The 20033-nt window shown below is 37.1% G+C and overlaps 3 protein-coding genes across 10 annotated transcripts in view; 1 reads left to right on the top strand and 2 right to left on the bottom strand.

Moving 5' to 3' along the window:
• The window catches only part of tns3.2 (tensin 3, tandem duplicate 2), a 48665-nt gene extending 46093 nt beyond the window's left edge, over window positions 1–2572 (bottom strand). The window contains exons 1-4 of one of the 2 annotated variants that reach the window (XM_079583401.1): window positions 2410–2572; window positions 715–893; window positions 566–616; window positions 63–185 (exon numbers count right to left, since the gene is read on the bottom strand). In XM_079583401.1, the coding sequence (XP_079439527.1) occupies window positions 63–185; window positions 566–616; window positions 715–864 (324 nt within the window). In that variant the 5' untranslated portion in view covers window positions 865–893; window positions 2410–2572. Of the gene's footprint in view, window positions 1–62; window positions 186–565; window positions 617–714; window positions 894–2154; window positions 2310–2409 lie in introns of those variants that run through there. The other variant, XM_079583402.1, reaches the window with a different exon arrangement.
• Window positions 154–20000, top strand: mcm3l (MCM3 minichromosome maintenance deficient 3, like). Of its 5 annotated transcripts, XM_079583404.1 has the most exons (18): window positions 8037–8558; window positions 10677–10786; window positions 10871–10983; window positions 11099–11307; window positions 12945–13075; window positions 13375–13613; window positions 13686–13794; window positions 13963–14116; window positions 15183–15314; window positions 15569–15777; window positions 15860–16034; window positions 16911–17037; window positions 17137–17287; window positions 17413–17553; window positions 17633–17724; window positions 17798–17889; window positions 19157–19232; window positions 19667–20000. In XM_079583404.1, exons 1-18 carry the CDS (start codon window positions 8549–8551, stop codon window positions 19863–19865), a joined length of 2469 nt encoding a protein of 822 aa, XP_079439530.1. In that variant the 5' UTR covers window positions 8037–8548; the 3' UTR covers window positions 19866–20000. The 5 variants fall into 5 exon arrangements, with proteins under 5 accessions (XP_079439533.1, XP_079439532.1, XP_079439530.1 ...); XM_079583407.1 differs by lacking the exons at window positions 8037–8558; window positions 10677–10786 and adding an exon at window positions 154–200 and having other exon boundaries at window positions 19667–19983; XM_079583406.1 differs by lacking the exon at window positions 10677–10786 and having other exon boundaries at window positions 8035–8558; window positions 19667–19983.
• On the bottom strand, window positions 2410–9331 carry LOC306983232 (MARVEL domain-containing protein 3). Of its 3 annotated transcripts, none has more exons than XM_079583426.1 (5): window positions 9244–9331; window positions 8663–8793; window positions 7094–7211; window positions 6849–6958; window positions 2410–4512 (listed from the first exon to the last, which is right to left on the bottom strand). In XM_079583426.1, the coding sequence occupies exons 3-5, from the start codon at window positions 7207–7209 to the stop codon at window positions 3857–3859; spliced, it is 882 nt and encodes a 293-aa protein (XP_079439552.1). In that variant the 5' UTR covers window positions 7210–7211; window positions 8663–8793; window positions 9244–9331; the 3' UTR covers window positions 2410–3856. The 3 variants fall into 3 exon arrangements, with proteins under 3 accessions (XP_079439552.1, XP_079439553.1, XP_079439551.1); XM_079583427.1 differs by having other exon boundaries at window positions 9137–9249; XM_079583425.1 differs by lacking the exons at window positions 8663–8793; window positions 9244–9331 and adding an exon at window positions 7929–8366.
• Window positions 20001–20033: the final 33 nt, after the last annotated feature.

Here is a 20033-nt window from a genome sequence, read left to right on the forward strand (position 1 = left end):
AAAGGACGCACAAATAATGGACTTTTAACCTGAGAATAAAGTGCAGATAACTTCTATCTCACTTTGCAGTGCAGCAGCAGCACATTTTCAGGATGTGCGCTAAGCCAGCTGTTCATGTTTTTGCACAGAGAACACAGCAGATGGAGTGATGGCGCGTGACACTCCGGCCAGCCCAAATCCACCACCTAACAGTCAGAGATGTGAGCCAACAGTTATACATATACTACCGTTCAAATGTTTGGGGTCAGTTTGAGTTTTCAACGCTGATGAGAAGAAATTTCTTCAGCAGCGAATCAGCATATTAGAGTGATTTCTGAAGGATCATGTGACTCTGAAGACAGGAGTAATGATGCTGAAAATTCAGCTTTGATCACAGAAATAAATTACATTTAAAAAAATATTTAAATAGAACATTTATTTTAAATTGTAAGTTTAAAAGTTATTTGTTTAAAATAAGTTTCAGCCTTGGTGAGCATAAAAACTTGACCCCAAAGTTTTGAATGGCAGTGCACTTTCCATGACACCACATCTGTAACATCAGTCACATGACACATTTTAACTTTACCCTGCGATTCATCCTGCTGAGATCATCACTGTGTTCGGATAAGTTGATGACCTGCGTGCAGGAAAATAAAGATTTTGTTCCACGTGTCCCCAAGAGTAACACTCAGTCAACAGACACACAGAGACATGTGATGCGTTTGCTTTTCTCACCATGTATTGATCAGCATGCTTGGACTGCAGCATCTGCGTGATGCTGCGCAGGTTGTGCTGGTACGTCTGCTCTGCGCAGGATTGGTGGAATGTGACGCCAATGATGCGCTCCGTAACGTAGTTCAGGTCAAATTCATATCCCTCCGCCATCACAGTGGTGTTCCCTCATATGAGGAGATCTGCAGAGAGGATGAGACTGGATTCAGTTCATTAATGTGCAGGACTCTTTACAATTTTGGCATGTAGGGATGAGCAAATCTGCAAGGATCCATGGAAGAACGGCACTGGTTGGAAAGACAGGGAAAATACAGTAGCGGTTGAGCTTTGTCAAGCCCACGCAGAGCTTTTTGCATAATTTAATTTCCATTAAAATCTTCATTTTAAAATGTAACTAATATATGGAAATCTGTAGGTTCTGAGAGTTGGACAATGAAGGTGAAAAGCCTGGTTTTAAACCACAATAATTTATTAGTATGGTGTAGAGCCGTCTTTTTCAACCAATACAGTATCAATTCATCTTGGGTTTTTGGAAACTGATATTAGTTTTTTTCAATGTTCTTATTAAAAAGTTCAAAAGAACAGTAAATATATTTTTGTAACAATTTAAATGGCTTTTTTTTATCTAAATGTCTGTCACTTTTAATGACACTTTAATTTAATCCATCCTTGCAGAATAAAAGTAAAAAGAAGAAAAGAAGAGTAAAGAAAATGTTACGGGCCCCAAATGAACGGTAGAGTACAGAACGGACATTTGAAAAGTAGCATTTAAAAATACATGCATAAATGAAACTGAAACCAGTCTGAATAAGCAACCACAGTTCCCTCATTGAGGACTAAGAGTCATGAGATAAAAATCAATCTTTTGCTTAGACACATTCTCTCTTTTACACCAAGGATGCTTCCTCTATTCTTTTCATTCAGTATCTTTCTTCCTCTAGAAAAAGAAAAGACCAGCTTGGCTCATATTACTACTTCACTTCAGGCTACAATATATTGGATCAGTGTCAGAAATAATGCTTTTATAAAGTCCAAATTAATAAAAAAAAAGAAGACCTCTAACACATAAAACTACACAGCTTCCAATACATAAACACATGACAGCCAGCGAGTCTCTTACATTACATTTGTCTGACCCCTGTCATGTGATGGTGGAGAGGCTAAACAGATCCACTGAACTGAAGTGAGACTCAAAATTAGCCAATCAGAACACACTTCTTTTGAGTTGACCTGACAAAAAGTGCACACACCTATTGACAACACAGAGACAAAAAGGGCTTCACAATGATTTCAATTCTCGCTTCCATTTATGTCTCAGTATAAATGCCTACTTCCGAACATTCTCCACTTCTAGCAAAGTTTTTTTTTTGTCAATTTACTGCCAAATGGAGAATAATATAACTTTAGATTGTGTATAAAGGCTTACACGACTGATCTGCTCACCTTGTTCCCTGTTCACACCAGATTAGATTTCTTAAAGTTCATCCACCTTCCCTTTCAGCACTGCACACCTACACCATGTGTGCCATGCGGACGTTCGACTGGTCACTTATCTACAGTATGTTTAATCCGCAACCTGTTTAACCTTCAACCTCGAACTAGATCCGTTAAGAAAAAGAAGCAAAACACAAATTATCGCTCACCTGAGTGCTGTCTTCATTGAAATACTATATATAGAAACCAGCTGAAAGAACTCACCCTTCTGTCTGGCTGAAATCTCCTCTCAGAAAACGTCTGCGAAATACGGAAAGAGAAAAGAAAGGTAGCAAAAGGCTTTGTCTGGTCCGTGACTGAGCTCACATGTACTTTGGCCGTTGTTACGCATGTGCGTGTGTTCACCCGTTGTCAGCACTTGTTGTGTAGCAAGCATGAGTAAAGAAACTCTACCAAGGGAACACACCTCCCTATTACAAAGAAAAAGCCCTGAGTCACACAATGGACATATGATGTAGTAATACTGGGCACTTCTTTTTTCTTTGCGTGTTGGAAAGGCCAGACCTGATACAAAACAAGTAAAATACTAAATTTATCATAGTGATCCATTGATTTCTAAATAATTTAAATGATGTGAGCCCACATATGTTTTTTTCCATGCTTTGACTGTAACTGGGTCATAATGGTTAAATATTACCAGCATGTGCATTCTACATTCCTGCTTTATCTAGAGCTGCGATATTATGCCTGTCAATCACACACAGCTCCAAGAGTGTGACCGCTAAACAGAGGAAACACACATTTATTTTGAGGTTCTTCCTGTTATTGCTTATAAATATATCTACTATATAATTTCAAACAACTGTATATCCATAAGGAATCTTCAAAATATTTGTTTAATAACATCAAGAAAAAGATTACATTTGTCGCAGTGAAAGAAAAAAAAAGATTGCTTCATAAATGTTAAAGTCATTTTAAGCTGTAATGCTATTCAAGGACAAGTAAATGTGAGGTCAGACTTAGAGGCCAGAATTGCACGTCTATCTGCTGCCCCCTATTGGACAATCAGCCATATATGATTAATTTAGTTCAGCCAAAATCATTTATTTAGACACATTATTCCAAATGAATCATTCCATCATTTGTTTTGAGTTTCTTTCTTCTGGGGAACATAAAAGAAGATATTTTGAGAAATGTCTAAGCTTTTTTTTATCCTACAATGGAAGTCAATAGTAACCAAACGAACCATTGTCGATTCTTCAAAATATCTTCTTTTGTGAACGTTATACAGGTTTGTGAGTAAATTATGACAGAATTTTCATTTTTTGGGTGAACCATCCCCTTAAAAATATTCAGCATAACTCAATATTCAATGCCAAATTTGAAATTTCATATTCAAAAATGACATAATTCTACTAATATCTAATAAAATTTAACTTTTTCATTAAAACAGTATATATACATTTTTGTATTCACTTATTTTTACAATTTGTTTTATTCATGAGGTTAAATGCCACAGATTCATTTTTATTTTAAGCAGGATTTATTCAATATTTACTGAAATATTTACTAAAACACAACTTATTCCACTAATAAAAACAGGTTTCTCACAGTCAAAAATTTTAGAAAATGTAAAAAAAATAAAAGATATTAAACCCGGTTTATGTACATCCAGTCGAGAAGGTTTCAGTCCACATTTCTGCAGCACAACTCAGACATAGAGGTCAGAATTCACAGTTCTTTCTTGGGGACCTCTGCTTTCTTCTCTTCGTTCGGCATTGTATTGGTCACGCTCCTTAAAGTAACTTCTGACTTCCTGGATTGTTTTTCCCGTTAAAAAGGTGCCAGCACCATACAGAACTGCGGTTATGATTCCAAACAGTGCGACGGATGCATCCCCCCCATTTACGCTACAGTTCATCCAGGTATATCCGTTACGAGCATACAGTCGTTCACGTTGAAGGCACATGTCGGTTGAGTTCACATAGATCACGAAATGCAGGTACAAACCTATAGCAATCACGTAAGCCACTGCACCAATGATCTGGAATGCAAACTGTCCAATCAGGATCTTCCGTGGAAGCCTGTGGGGGGGTTTGTTGCCGGACACAACGAACAGGAGTGAAAGAACGCCAAACGTGAGGCTGAAGGCGACGCCTCCATAGACTAGAGGTGATCTCATTTGGCTGAACTGCATGTCAAGTTCACGCACCTTCTGAAGCTCCGTCCCCTCAAAAGGAATCATGGCGTCGATAAAGTTTCCGCCACTCATACTCATCGCAGACATTCCCATCTGGGACATGTGAGCAGCCACCACGCAGACGAGCACCAACGCATTGGTCAGGATGGAACATAACAACACGATACCTGAAACACACACAGAAACACATGCAACCACATAAGAAACTGCAATCTTGCAATCTTTAGAGCAGGGGTTTTCTAACTTGTTAATGCCTAAAACCCCCAAATATGATGATCATCTGGTGAGGGACCCTCTTCCGAAAAATGAAATGCAGCTATATGTTTTCAAGTACACAGACATGTTTACACTGTGTGAGAAAAATAGTAAAAGCAGAATCATAAAAATGGTTGCTAACTTGCTAAATTAAATCATTTGCTTCTGCTAAAGCCATCAGCCCACATTACTTCAGCTTATTATTTTTTAAATAATTATTTAGCAGTGAAAAACTACAGTACCCATGATGCTGTACAGAAAAATACACCAATCAGAGTTGAAAAAAAGCATCACGCCAAAATAGTTCTTTAGCTCTGAGCACTCTCATCAAGTACTACAAATTTAAATGTTTCTGTATGTGTACGCACACACACACACACGCTAAATATAAAAGCAACATTTGTAGTTTTAGTCATGAGTAGTTTTATATTCCTCCATAGGTTTTATTTTATTTTATGCTGTTTGCAATGCTTGATGGGATTGTAGTTCTTTCCCTCACTAAAGCCGTTTTTTTTTTTTTTTTTGCTTCAAATCAAAGTTTGTAGTGTGGTGTTTCACCTCGTCACTGATTGGCTATGTTCATGGCTTAAAACTCTTTAGTGACGACTTTTTTAAAATCCTTGTGGTAAAAATCAATGGAAAAAATACTTCCGGAAACCGGCGCTGCTGAAAAAGAGGGCCAGACGCTCTTGCACTCTAACGCCCGTTTCACACATACTCCGTTTGCGGTGCGTGTTGCAGTGTGTGTGCGGTACTGGAGCAGCACGCGCTATAGTGCTTTCACATATGCTGCGTTTGCAGAGCGCTACTGAATGAATTCAGATATAGGCTACAACTACATATTCTGATGTTCATTTACATTTAATAAATTCGCATGACATGAAGGTTGAATGTGACGATAAACAAAATAAATAAAAAGGGAAACACAGTACATATTCGTGTTTAAATAGAACAACATGCAGCAATAATATATATTTATATTCTCGTTTAAAACCAATAATCATATAAATAACTTTTTGTATTCATTAGTCAACTAAAGGCCTATAAACATCGCACGTGAAACAAACATTTTAAAACTTAGGCTACCATCGACACCAATAGCCGAGGAAATTGCTTCCCATGCCCTTTCTTTGGCATTTAAATCTTTATACAACATATTCTGTGGATCATACAGAATTGTGAATTTTTCCACCTCCACAATGAGACGATTGTCATCCATGTCACTGTCACCTTGTTTTTGAGTAACTTTTCTCTCCACCAGCCTCTCACGTGATTGTCTGCTGTGATGCTAGTGCCCCCCTCCCCTCCCCCATATCATGTATTTCTTGACGGGGAAAAGTCATATCTGATCGCATTTTGCAACTCTTGGGACTATACTGATTTTATTTATTTTTTTATCCTGTAATTTAGTAAATGTAGAACACATTAACTGTAATTATGAGTATATGATCAAATTATTACAGTTTCTTGTCAATCTATGTTTATTTCAATGTGAACATGCTGCAGTGCGGTGCAGCACAGCAGAAAATAGACTCTGTGCGTAAACGATTGCTACACTGCTGTATATGCACCGCAACTGGAACGGATTGCCGGACCACATCCGTGTGCAGTGTGAAAGCTCTAACCTGTTAACATGGGTACGAAAAAAATACGCACCGCAAACGGAGTATGTGTGAAATGGGCGTAAAGGTCACCAGCTTACAAAATATCAAAATATTTTTTATATTTAAAAAACATATAATAAAAAAAATATATATATATATATAAATATAACAAAAGAATATAACTTAATAAAATGTTATATTTATAATATTAACAACATAATTTTATAACAATCTGACACAATGTTAGAGTTCACATAAACAGAGATATGCTATACCCGATTTATGCGTTTGTTTAAACAAGAGTGAGGATAAAATGTTGCATACGTCTGCTAGGTGGAAAACAGTAAACGTTTGAAAGATTAGCATCAACAAGCTTTAAAAAAAGCTAAACCGGTTAGACCAGCTGAGATGAGGTAAGGAGTGAATGCATAGTGTCATGTCAGAAGGTGTGGCTTGAGCTAGAGTAAAACCAGACCTGTGTGAGATCATGTTTGAAACCCAAATTCAGAGAATTACTTGAAACAGGTTTAGACTCTTTGACGCAGTTTTTTAGATGCATTGGTTGCATTCCAACGTACAGAAGTTACACACTGCAACATTTGTCTCCCACCCATTGATAGTTCTGTCCGTCTGTGAATGCCTACCTGTCCTGGAACAGATGTGAGCGCACTTTGACTCCCGGCGCTGCTCTGGAGGAGCGCTCCTCACAGATCTCTGAGCATTTCTGGGGTAGAACGGGGGCTGGCTGGAAGACCTGGGTCAGACATAGCATACATGCTTTAAAACAATGGCTTGTAATGACGTACAATATACAAAGCAAAAAATGACTTCCTTTTCTCTGGTGAATATTTGTGTGTTGTTTGTTTGAACAGTTAGTGTGTCATCTCACCTCTCACTGCCTGATCGCCGGTCATTAGGACCATCCCGTCGGCTGCGGGGATCTCTGTCTCTATTATCACCATTTCTCTCTCTCTGTGCACGCTGGTTTCTGGACGGCTGGCTCATTGCTTCATGAGGGAAAGATGCTTTGGTGTATTATATGTTTATAGCAGAGGTTTTCAAATGTTAAAAAACCAGGGGACCCCGGCCAGACTTTGAGGGAATCGAGTTATCCCAATATAAAAAGGGATAATACTTTTCGTTAATGACATACACATGCATTATTTATGTATTTATTAAGTATATGTCTATACGTTTTTATAGCCTATGAATGATTTATCCGCCACAGACTCACCAACATCCAGGGGTTCGTGCACTTTGGATTTATAGAGTAAAATTTCTATTTTATATCATTAACAAAAAGGGATAGGCCTACATTTTTCAGTGGACTGTATTTAAAAAAAATATTAGACTGACAATCATATTATAATCACAACGAAAATTACCGTAACCATGGTTTTACGACAAATAAAACCAAAAACATGGTTAATATCTACACTAACCGTTGTTTTGTTTAACGATGACATTTGTAGTAAAACTGTGATGGTTATACAAACAGTAATCAATCCGCAAAAAAAACATGGTTACTACAAATGTAGGCTACTTAGTGTTAAAAGAACCCCTTACGAAAATTAACCAGTTTCAACTCTCTGCCTCAGCGTCAGTATCGATATTTCACCTGTCTTTTGTTTCGGTTGACATCAGCAAGAACAACATTACACTTTCGTTTTTTCTTAACAAATATACCAAACAATGTTTGTAAACACCGCAGAAAGATAACTTACTTGCTTAAAAGGCACCGATCACATTTGTTTTGTTTTCCAAATCAAAACTCCACTTCCCATAGACACGAGACCGAAACCCGTCAATGAAATCTCGCGATTATTACCTGTAGAATGGGTGGGGTTGAGCAGGTGATACACATGCAGACGCGGCTACTCTGAAACGCACTGTCAAAGCTCGTTAACGTTATCTGTGTGGTCGCTTATTCGATCTGTCCTAAAAGATCCAATCCGTGATAACGGGAGCAAGGGTCACGGCAGACCGCCGTCTGAGATCATAGGTTGTGTGTCGGCAACAGAAGTAGCTTGGAACCTACGCAAGTGAAGACGAATCCATGGGGTTTGATTCATCCCATCGACTCGATTCTTTTGAATCAGTTCACTAAAAAGATTCATTCACTGAGTTGATCAGTGAGGGTGCACAGTACACTGACAAGTTTCAAAACGGGGCACGGTTCCCATGATTTTTTTTTAATATTTGCTAATGTGAAACCTGTCATGACTCATGATGACCCGGCTGCGGACCGGGTTACCGAACCCGAAACTACCTGTGGTCTCCGTTTTGTTTGTACTGACTCGAACTGTGGCGCGATCTCAAGATCACCTCATCATTACGCGAGTGAATGGTGATAAGTGAGTGTCTTTTTGTTATGAATGAGTCACTAATCATTGACAAATTATTCTTTAAAAAAAGAAGAAGCTTTTTTTTAGAATGTCAATCGCAACGAACGACATACCAACTCGTAGCTACACACTGAGGAGACGTTCATCCAGCTGCTTCAACTGCAAGAGGGCGTGTTAGTTCAGCAGGTCCAAGCATTTAAATACTGAAGACAGACAGGAACGAACACAGACGCTTCAATAGAGTCTGCAATGCGAAGAAAGACTTGATCACTTAACAGATTCGTTCAAAACGCTGCATCTGCATCACAAGAACGATAGGCTGAGTCCGAAATAGCATGCTCTCTTGAATAGGCCTACTTAATTTTGAATAAGTATAGCCTACTTCACGACCGCTAAAAAAGCATGTTCTATACCCAGATAGCAAGATGTCTATTAAATATGTTAATTTGGAAATCATCTGCTGTGTAAAAACACAACATCTTAAAGACTTCTTCTAAATTGTTTATATGACATATCTAACTGAAACGTTGACGTATTGCAGATGAGCAAACACTCTAAAAAATACATCTAGCAGACTTCATATAGACCTCTCCAAGATGTAGGCTACTATCAGGGTATGAATCAGTGAGTGTAGTATAAATGTAATCTGGACGGACTACATCCGCCATGTTGTCATGTGAAGGCTGCATCCTACCGAGACTGTGTCCCTTTAGTTCAGTCCTTCATTCGTAAGACTTGTAGTCTAATCTCCTCCGCATTAAACGATAAAATGACACGGTCTAGTAAGTGCGCGTGGCTACATCATAAATATTTCCGCCCCCGCAGTCACGTCACGAAAATACTATTTTAACTTAATTTTGGAAAAATACTTTGTATTACATATCTTTACATTAACTGGCTTTCTATTGATGCAATGCAGTGAATGACAAGCGTCTGTGGTCTCCCAGTGTCTTACATTATTGACAATTTAGTGTTAAGTGATTAATGTACAGCAAAACAAAAGATAACATCTATAATTGTACTGTTAAAAAATTCATAATAATTGCAGACGAGCTCAGTACCGACTCGTTTTCCGTCAGTTTATTTTCATGAATTTAAATGTGTGCAAAGTGGGTGATTTAAGGCCACGAAGGATACATCCGATGCATCCTTCAAAAACAGGCCGAAAGAAGGACGCGAAACGAAGGCTGCCTTCCAAGGATCCTTCAAATTGAGATGGCCTTCAGCGACGTTTGATGACGTGGCAGCCGAGACGTGACACCTTCCGTTTGAGAAGCACCCAGTGTCGCATCCTAAATACTCGCCCGTGGCCTCATGAGATAGTAAAGTGTCCATTTTATGCACACTTCATAATCTCGCCAGAAGTAGTAGGTAATTCGGTTACTTTTTACCTACTCTTTTATGAGTACGGAATTCAGACATACTTCTTTTGTCACATACTGTTTTTTACCTATATAGTAGGAAAGTGCGATTTCGGATGCAGCAATAAACACAGCTTGAAATGGGTTGTTGCCTAAGGCCTTCCTTCTGGAATGTCGTAATAAAATAACATTAGGTCATTTATATGCGCATTATGCAACTGTGTCAGTGTCAACTGTAAATATCCAGCAATACGAAATAAACTCAATGAATAAGTCATTGTCAGATTAATACACTGTAAAGTCTTTATGGGTTCCTATTAAGAATGCATGTAAATGTCTCGGATTCACTGACTTTGTCAAATACAGTATAAAAGAATGAATTAATTCTGTGGGGGTGGTTACAAAAAGACTGTGTGTGATTTGGTATTTCGGACCACATTCATCTGCTCTGCCATTGTTTTGGTTCAAGCAAGCGGTGCACTTTAAAGAGATGAACGGCTTACATGTATTGTCCTCAGTGTCCAGTGACTTTGGATCTTTAAAAAGAAGACACTTTTATCAAATTCATCTTTATGTTCAACAGATAGTTGTAAGCAGATAGGTCTCTGTTGTAATCAGAGGCTCTGGATAGGTTCAATCCTCCTAATTAACATAATTGATTGGCAGGCCTGTGGTTCCACCTGGTTTCCAAGACAGACGTTTGATTGTGTTTTATGTTTGTGTGTTTGGTTTTTCATCTTGAATTCTAAGTGATTCGATATTGTAGTTTTTTGTAATGTGGATGCTGACACGGGTGATGTAGAAATGGATTCTGGGGTTGAGGACCTTGAGCTGAGAGAGTCGCAGAGGGAGTATCTGGACTTTTTGGATGATGATGTGAAGTATTTTATTCTGTGTCTTTCTGTTTTATTGACCTGTTTTTTTTTTTGTGCAAACACTAAATCATTTTGTCATTTACAGCAAGACCAGGGTATTTATCATGAGAAGGTCAGGAGTATGGTGTCTGAGGGCCAGTGTCGCCTCATTGTTAACATTAATGACCTGCGACGAAAAAGTGAAAAAAGAGCTAAAGAGTGAGCATTATTTAAAAAATTAATTTCTCATATCTCACCCTTTTCTCATATCATGAAGTACTTTGACTATGAATTGATCCCTGAATCTTCTGACACTGATCTGATTAATCAATAGATTACTGAAGAATGCTTTTGCTGAGCTGGTGGCGTTCCAGAAAGCCCTAAAGGACCTTGTGGCTTCAATAGACGCCACTTACGCGAAGCAGTTTGAAGAGTTCCACGTTGGTTTTGAGGGCAGCTTCGGGAACAAACATGTGTCTCCACGTACCCTAAGTGCACGCTTTCTAGGAAATCTTGTGTGTGTGGAAGGAATCGTGACCAAGTGTGAGTAGGATTTACTTAATTTTACAAATCATTATTGTTAGATTTAACTATTCTTTTCAAATAGTTAAAAACACAATTGTGTTCTGAATTTCAGACTCTGATTTTTAGATTGACGTGTTTAGGTCAGAGCTATTAGATTCGCACTTAGATCTATAGTGATGTGGATGTGTATTTTTTCACCTCATGGTCATGCATTATATTAAGTTGAGCACAAGGGCCCGGTTTCAGAGACATGGTTAAGATTAAGCCAGGGTTAGGCCTTAGTTCAATTACATTTAAGTGGCTTTTACAAATGTGCCTCAGAAAAAAAAAAACATTACTGGTGTGCATCTTGAGACAAAACAATGGCATTGACATATTTTGAGATTATATAAGTGCAAGTTGCTTTCAGTTAAAACCACTCAAACATGCATTTCAGTCTTGGACTACTCTTAAGAAAAGTGGTTCTAAACAGTACCAAATTAGGGTTCTTCGGCTTGTAACAATAGCAGAATCCGTTTTGGTGCTAAACAGAACCCTTTTTATAAGTTTCCATAAATAACCATGCTTTGAAAGTGCTATATAGGACCTTGATGGTGTTCTAAATAACCTTTTCAATTATATTTATTTTCATTAATATTAGTATATTCATATTATTAATATTACTAATTTACTATCATTTTTTGTAAATGTATTAATATTATTATTTATTATTATTATTTAACCCTCTATCTGCCAAGTCTTATATATATTGGTGCTTCTAATTGGGTTTTACATCAAAATAAAAATAAAACAGCATGTTGTGTCAATTATGTACTTTTATTTTTTTTTATTGGATGGAAGATTGTCAAAAATGACAGTGCTCTAACAACAGAGGTTAGCTGAATGCATTAATAAATAACAATTGACATTGAACACCAAATTATGAAGACCAAGTTCCAGTGAAATATCTTCACAATCCCCTATGATGTCTTTATGTCCTTATATGTGCATTCTGGGCAGTTTCTCTCTGCAGATGATGGTTATGATGCGTGATAGCATCTGAAATGCACAATTGAGTTTAGAGTCACATTGTGTCTCTTCCGTTTGATTATGTAAAAACAATTATGTCCATGAAGGCTAAAATTAGCAAAAATGGACAGTGAGCCCTTTACCATGTTAAAAGGAAAAAGTGAGATAAACTCATGGTATAGCTTTAATGTTTTTTTGTGACTGGGTATTTTTGGATCATAAATTCCATATCTCTGTGGAGAAGAGAACACTTACATGTTCTGTTTTACTAAAAAGAGAAAAATACATGATTGTTAGGAAATGATTGTTACAATTTTTAAAGTTATAATTTTTGGACATTTTAAGAAATAAATAATTTACCCGTTGAGAGTATGTTGACGGTCTGTGTAGTAACTGTAGTTGTATAGCTGAACTACAGAAAACAGTAATGAGGTGGCTTTGACAGTTACAGATTTGAAAAACAAAAAGGCGGGAATAAAGAACCCTAAACTAACACAAAGAGCCATTTCAGCATATAAAGGGTTCTTCAGGAAGATATACGGTACTAAAGAACTGTTACTACGTGTTTGTTTAGTGTAGGCTTAAGCCTTTCTTGTGAAACCAGGTGAAGTTGTCTTTTCTAATTTGTATTTTCATGTGATCTCTAGGTTCCTTGGTCAGGCCCAAGATTATGCGTAGTGTCCATTATTGTCCAGCCACCAAGAAAACCCTGGAACGAAAATACACTGATCTTACCTCATTGGATGCTTTTCCTTCCAGTGCCATCTATCCAACCAAAGTAAGTTATATTTTGTATATTCTATTTAACCTTTAACTTTTTTTGTTTTGTTGTTATTTTATTTAACTACTTATTAATATAATCTATTAAACCATTTATGAAACTTTACACAATGTAGAAAGTTGTGTTCCTGGATCAACATCTTTAGTTAGCTCCTGTAATCCATTCTTATCATTGAAACATGGATGTTTATTCAGGAGCTAGTTGACCAAATCACGGTAAATGATCATGCCATGATAACCACTAATTTAGTACCGGTATTGTGATGACACGAATCAAAATAAATCTTGCATTTGTAGGATGAAGAAAACAATCCTCTGGAGACGGAGTTTGGGCTGTGCTGCTATAAGGACCACCAGACGCTGACCATTCAGGAGATGCCTGAGAAAGCCCCTGCGGGACAGCTGCCACGATCTGTCGACATCATCGCCAATGATGACCTCGTTGACCGGGTGAAACCAGGTGACCGTGTGCAGATTGTAGGGGTCTACCGTTGCTTGCCTGCGAAACAGGGTGGCTTCACCTCTGGGACCTTCAGGTGTGTGTATATTTGAACTTGTGATCAGGTTGGAAGGTCATGTCCTCAGATGAACCTCTTGATTCTTTGCAGAACAATCATGTTGGCTAACAATGTGAAGCTTATGAGTAAAGAGATTGTGCCGACGTTCTCTGCAGATGATGTTGGCAAGATCAAGAAGTTTTGCAAAGCTCATTCTAAAGTAAGAGAGACCCATATGTGATTTATTCTAAACTTGGCTGCAATTCTCAAATTAGACCATAGAGTTGATGGTTTCTACAAAGTGCTTAGGCTTGCCATGTTTTTGTGAAACGCAGCCCTGATCGGTTTCATCTTTGCTGTGCAAGGTAAAATTATTGTTATGTTTCAGGATGTCTTTGAGCAACTGAGTCATTCTTTGGCTCCTAGTATCCATGGCCATGAGTACATAAAGAAAGCTATTCTGTGTCTACTGTTGGGAGGCAATGAGACCAACCTGGAGAATGGGACACGCATCAGAGGAGACATCAATATTCTGCTCATAGGTTTGTGATGTTTATGGTTTTGTGAAAATGTATAACAGAAAAAAAGTTGTCATACCTCAGCTCCAAGAATATTGAAGTTTATTACCAGATTCTCACAAAGGTGACGTTTCTGATGAAGAGCCTGTGTGCTCGAAATGCCACCTTTGTCAGAGTCTGTTAATAAACGTCTATTTTTTGGAGCTAAGGTGTGCTGACTTATTTATAAGTTAACATTATAAGTTATTTTTGGACGAGCACACACTTTGAGCAATCTGCCAGTGATATGCTTTTTTTGTGTGTTTTGTGAAAATGTATAAAATTATATTTATCTAGTTAAAAGTCTAGACTTGTGCAGCGTTTATTTTAAATGAGTTTCTGGTGCTATATCGAGTGTTATTTTATTATATATATATATATTTCAATATTTATTATAAATTTAATCTTTAAGAGTCATCTATTTATACAAATGTATTATATTTATATAATTGTACTTATGTGAATTTATTTGTATGAATTTGTTTTTAATCTATTTATGTAAAACAATTCTAAATTCAATCTATTTAAGTTTAGTAGATTAAGTTTAATCTACAAAAATGTAATCCATTTATATACATCCATTTTATTATTTATGAATTTTATTGACATTTAATCCTATATAGTTTTTAAATAAAATCTCTTATACATTTAATCAATACATTGTTTTATTATATATTATTTAATTGTATTTTAATTTAATTTATGGAATAAATTATTCATAAATAATACATTTATATAAATATATTACATTTGTATAAATGCATTAAACCTAGATTAAATGTATAATATTTAATTTATATGAATATATAATTAAATAAATGCACTTAAATAACCACCATAAAGCTCCTAATGTCAAGTATCTATTAATCATGTTAAGAAACACTGGAGTCAACACTGTATATATTTATATAAATGAAACCTTTATTATGTAAATAGATTAAACTTTTATATTGAATTCATGAATTTTATTTGCTTCTATAAAAACTTTGTATTTATTTTCAAGTAATTTCTGGCTCCATAAGTGCAGTGTTTTTCATTTGACTGTTTTCAGGTGATCCTTCAGTAGCAAAGTCTCAGTTGCTGCGCTATGTTTTGTTCACGGCACCAAGGGCGATTCCCACCACTGGACGAGGCTCATCCGGGGTGGGTCTGACGGCAGCGGTCACAACTGATCAAGAGACGGGTAACGCTTTTAACATTTGTTGACAAGTACACATGTGTTGTTCACCCAAAAAAGCAGACATTAAGTGAAGTCAAATCATTTCACTCATTGTGTATAGTGGAAATGCCCCGGAGTAGTCATTTTCTATTCCTGCAAGTATTCCACTTTTTCAGGATTTAATTGTCAAAATCATAAATTCAAATCTGACAATGGCATCTTAAAATTGGCATTATGAAGCTAAAAACTTTAAAGTGCGTTTTATCTGGCTAATCCAGGTGAGCGTCGTTTGGAGGCCGGAGCCATGGTTCTTGCTGACAGAGGTGTGGTGTGCATTGATGAATTTGATAAGATGTCTGACATGGACCGGACAGCCATCCATGAGGTGATGGAGCAGGGAAGGGTCACCATTTCCAAAGCTGGTATTCAGGCCAGGCTAAATGCTCGCTGCAGCGTGTTAGCTGCTGCTAACCCAGTATATGGAAGGGTAAATATGACTATTGGTTAAAATACATGGCGGTAGTTGCTTTGCTTTAGTTTCTAATAATCCTACTTTGTTCTTCACACAGTATGACCAGTATAAAACCCCAATGGAGAACATCGGGCTCCAGGATTCCTTGCTTTCCAGATTTGATCTGCTCTTCATTGTTCTGGATCAGATGGATGCAGATAGCGATCGGGAGATCTCGGAGCATGTGCTGCGGATGCATCGGTACAGAACGCCGGGAGAGCCGGAGGGAACGGGTGAGGCTCACGGGCGTAGCTTGAGGGGGGGCAGACTCGCCTGGAGAATGAATAGAAATTACCTTACTTTCTAAAGAAATATGAAGTAAACATTTGGTAATACGTAAATGTTTCTCCAAATGTCACAAATAAACGACAAGGGGCATGATTGAATATTTGTGTGTCGTTATTTGATTCGAAATAAAATAAACCTGTTTGATTCAATGTTATGGTTTTAACGAAAACTGAAACTAATTAAAGCATTTCAAATATGCTAAAATAGAATAACATAGCCTATGAATTATTTCTAGAATTCTTGCCTTTAAAACTGAAATAAAAATGCACCCATACACTTTTACCACCAATGTTATCTGGCGTCAGAACACACACACACACACACACACACACACACAAACACACACGTATACACACACATACACACGTATGCAAACACGCATTATGAAAATATAGCATTTTAAATGCTATTTTTTCATATCATGTGTTTCCACATGTGTGTTTGCATATATATATATATATATATATATATATGAATATGAGAGGGAGAAAGAAAATATAATAATGTAAAATAAAACTTTTTTTCATATGTACTTGTGTATGTAAATAGAGAGAGTATAAAAAATATGTAAAATAAATGTCATTATATACTGTATACGTGCATCTAATGAGAGCAATATATTATGTAAAATATTGTATGTACACGTGTATAGACAGTCAAATATTTAATTTTCTTTCATTTACATTATTTCTCTCTACAGGCACGCACGCACACATACATTACATTGTATTACATTTATTGTTTGAGATCTACACTCTTCAGTTCATCTTTAGGCGCTTTAGTCAGCTGTTGCTCTCATTCTGTCATGTCTATACCAACAGCAATGCCACTGGGAAGTACAGTAGATGTATTCGCCACGGAAGACCCAAACATCACAGAAGCAGCCGAGCAGGAGCTACAGATCTATGAGAAAAAAGACAACGTCCTGCATGGCCACAGGAAGAAAAAGTACATGTTTCTTTACACGTTTCCTTAGAAAGCTGTGTAACATTGTCAGTCTACCATAATCCATTGTGTTTTTGTGGTGCTCATCATCATTTTTGAAAGGGAGAAGATTGTTACCATGGAGTTCATCAGGAAGTACATCCATGTTGCGAAGCAGGTGAAGCCCGTCCTCACACAGGAGGCGTCGGACTACATAGCAGAGGAGTATTCCAGACTCCGGAGCCATGACCATGTCAACAGTGACTCGGCCAGGGTCTGTAGAGCATCACATCACACAACAACGTTTTGTACATGCATGGATGTTTATATTAGGCAGCATACTACTGTTACTCTGGAATTGCTTGGTTTGGTGTAGACCAACTGTGTCCATTCCCACAGACGATGCCTGTGACTGCTCGAGCTCTGGAGACCATGATTCGATTGTCCACAGCCCACGCCAAGGCCCGCATGAGTAAAACCATCGATCTGGGAGATGCAGAAGCTGCACTTGAACTCATGCAGTTCGCATATTTCAAAAAGGTACGTGACTGTTCACATCTAGAACTGATAGTAGTTCGTTGTCATTTGTGCTTAATGCAATTTGGTATTACTTTTTTAGATTCTGGAGAAGGATAAGAAGAGGAAGGTACCCGAGGACTCGGAGATGGACGTCTCTCAGAGCCAAGAGACGGAGAGTCAAAGGAACCTCAGGTCAGTGTGAATGGGAGGTTGACGTTGCAGTAAAAGTGTTTTAGGAGCAGGTGTGAGCTGACTCTGTCTACAGGAAGCGTTCTCGCATCTCTAAAGATGATGATGTGGAAATGACTCAAGAAGGAGAAGACTCTGACCCTTATGATTTCACCGAAGAGGAAAACAGTAGGTCAACTGATTCAGTTTGACTTTCTTAGTTCGCTTTGCTAGAAACCAATGCAGGTTCTTGTGACTGGTTTTGTGGTCCAGGGTCACATTTAGTACAACAATTGAACAAGTCGCACGGGTATGTTTGTGGCAATAGCCAACAATACATTGTATGGGTCAAAATTATAGATTTTTCTTTTATGCCAAAAATCATTAGGATATTAAATAAAGATCATGTTCCATGAAGATATATTGTAAATTTCCTAACGTAAATGTATAAAAAGTTAATTTTTGTGAGGTGAATGCAGCAGAATCGCGAACATAAATGGACAACTTTAAAGGTGATTTTTCTTAATGTTTAGTTTTTTTCTCCAGATTTTCAGATAGTTGTATCTCGGCCAAATATTGTCCTATCCTAACAAACCATACATCAATAGAAAGCTTATTTATTCAACTTTCATATGATGTATACGTCTCAACTAAAATTGACCCTTGTGACTGGTTTTGTGGTCCAGGGTCACAAATGTCAAGGCTATTCAATTTTTTTTCTCTACACTGAATTTAACCCTATAAAGCCTATACTGTATCATATCTGTTACGTAAAATTATAAGACTTCCAAGCTTTCAACATGATAAAAATGTTGAAAACAAAAACTGTTCTACATGCCTCTGATTGATAGTATAAAAAAATTATAAAGTAAAAGGCCTTTAGTCTAATTCTAATTACACTCCCTTCATAGACAGTCTTTTTGAGCTTCAAAACTAAACGTAAAGAATAACTCTTATTTTGCTAGCAATACTTTAAGGTGAATATTTGCTGGACTCAAGCAACTTGGGTTTACTTGATTATCCATATACATTTTTAGAAAAATGTCATCGTATATTTGTAGATCTCTCAAACGTCATTGTATTGAATTGCCCTAAACAATAAAAACTACAGATCTTTAATCATATAACAAAGCATTTAGATATCATCTAAGACATTATTTAGGATATATAGAAGGATAACTGAAATGTTTTATGCAATTAGTCTACTGTTGTTTGTGCAAGTATACTGTTATAAATATTTTATTGATTTGCATTACAATCAATCATAAATTCATCTTTCTTTTTGGCCATACAATATCCGCAACAGTACCAAATTTCGCAGATTTTTGTTCAGTTTGTCCCAGACTTTCATATGTCAGGCTTTGCAGGGTTATTATTTTGAATATATTGAGGCATTATATATTTGAAATTGGCCCAAATGTGATGATGATGTTGATGATGATGTTAATGACGACAGCTCAGCCGAGTCAGAAGAGCAAGCCAGTGTCTCAGAGGAGCAGTCAGAGGAAGAAGGTTGACATCAGTCAGGACAGGTACAACAGTCTTCTTCAATTTCACATGTCAGATTCTTGCCTATGCCAATAATGTGAATGTATTGTTTTTTATTCACACATTATTCTTCCACTACTAGTTTCCACTACATTGATACGATTATTCTCCACCAGATTACACTTGGAATCTCTCATTCTCTCCCCCAAATCCACTGTGGAAAACTGTAAAAATTATAGTTTATATGGGTGTTCCTACAATTTTGCTTTTTAAATAAAGTATGAAAAATATTTTCTGCTCCTTGACATTGATCTCTGTCCAACATGAAGACGTTAATAATAAATTATAATTGGGTTGGTTCCTCCCCTTTTTTCTTTTTCCTCTTTTTTTTTTTTTTTTTTTGATCAATTCAACTATTTGGACATTAGATATGGAGACTGTTTTTTGACATTCATGTGACCTTTTGCAACATTTTTAGATTGAAAGTCTTCAAGGCGGCTCTACTGAAGGCCTTTAAGGTGACCCGGACTCAGTCTGTGACAGTGCCTGATCTCCTGACTCACATTAACAAAGACCAGGATGAGGAGTTTGACCAGAACGAGATTAACCTTCTGCTGGAGCGCATGCAGGATGACAACCAGGTCATGCTCTCAGAGGATGTGGTGTTTCTCATCTGAAGGATTGCCAATAGACCGCTGCAGCTTTTGCAAATTCAGAAATGTAGATAACATTGCAGATATTTATATGCCAGCACTTTGTAACAAATGACTAATAAATTGTGTGAGCATTAATGGTTGTGCTTTTTTGATTGCATTTTATTCCATTCTTTTTATGTATTTTTTTTC

This window comes from Phoxinus phoxinus (assembly GCF_949152265.1).
Source record: "Phoxinus phoxinus genome assembly, chromosome: 16".
Lineage (NCBI taxonomy): Eukaryota > Metazoa > Chordata > Actinopteri > Cypriniformes > Leuciscidae > Phoxinus > Phoxinus phoxinus.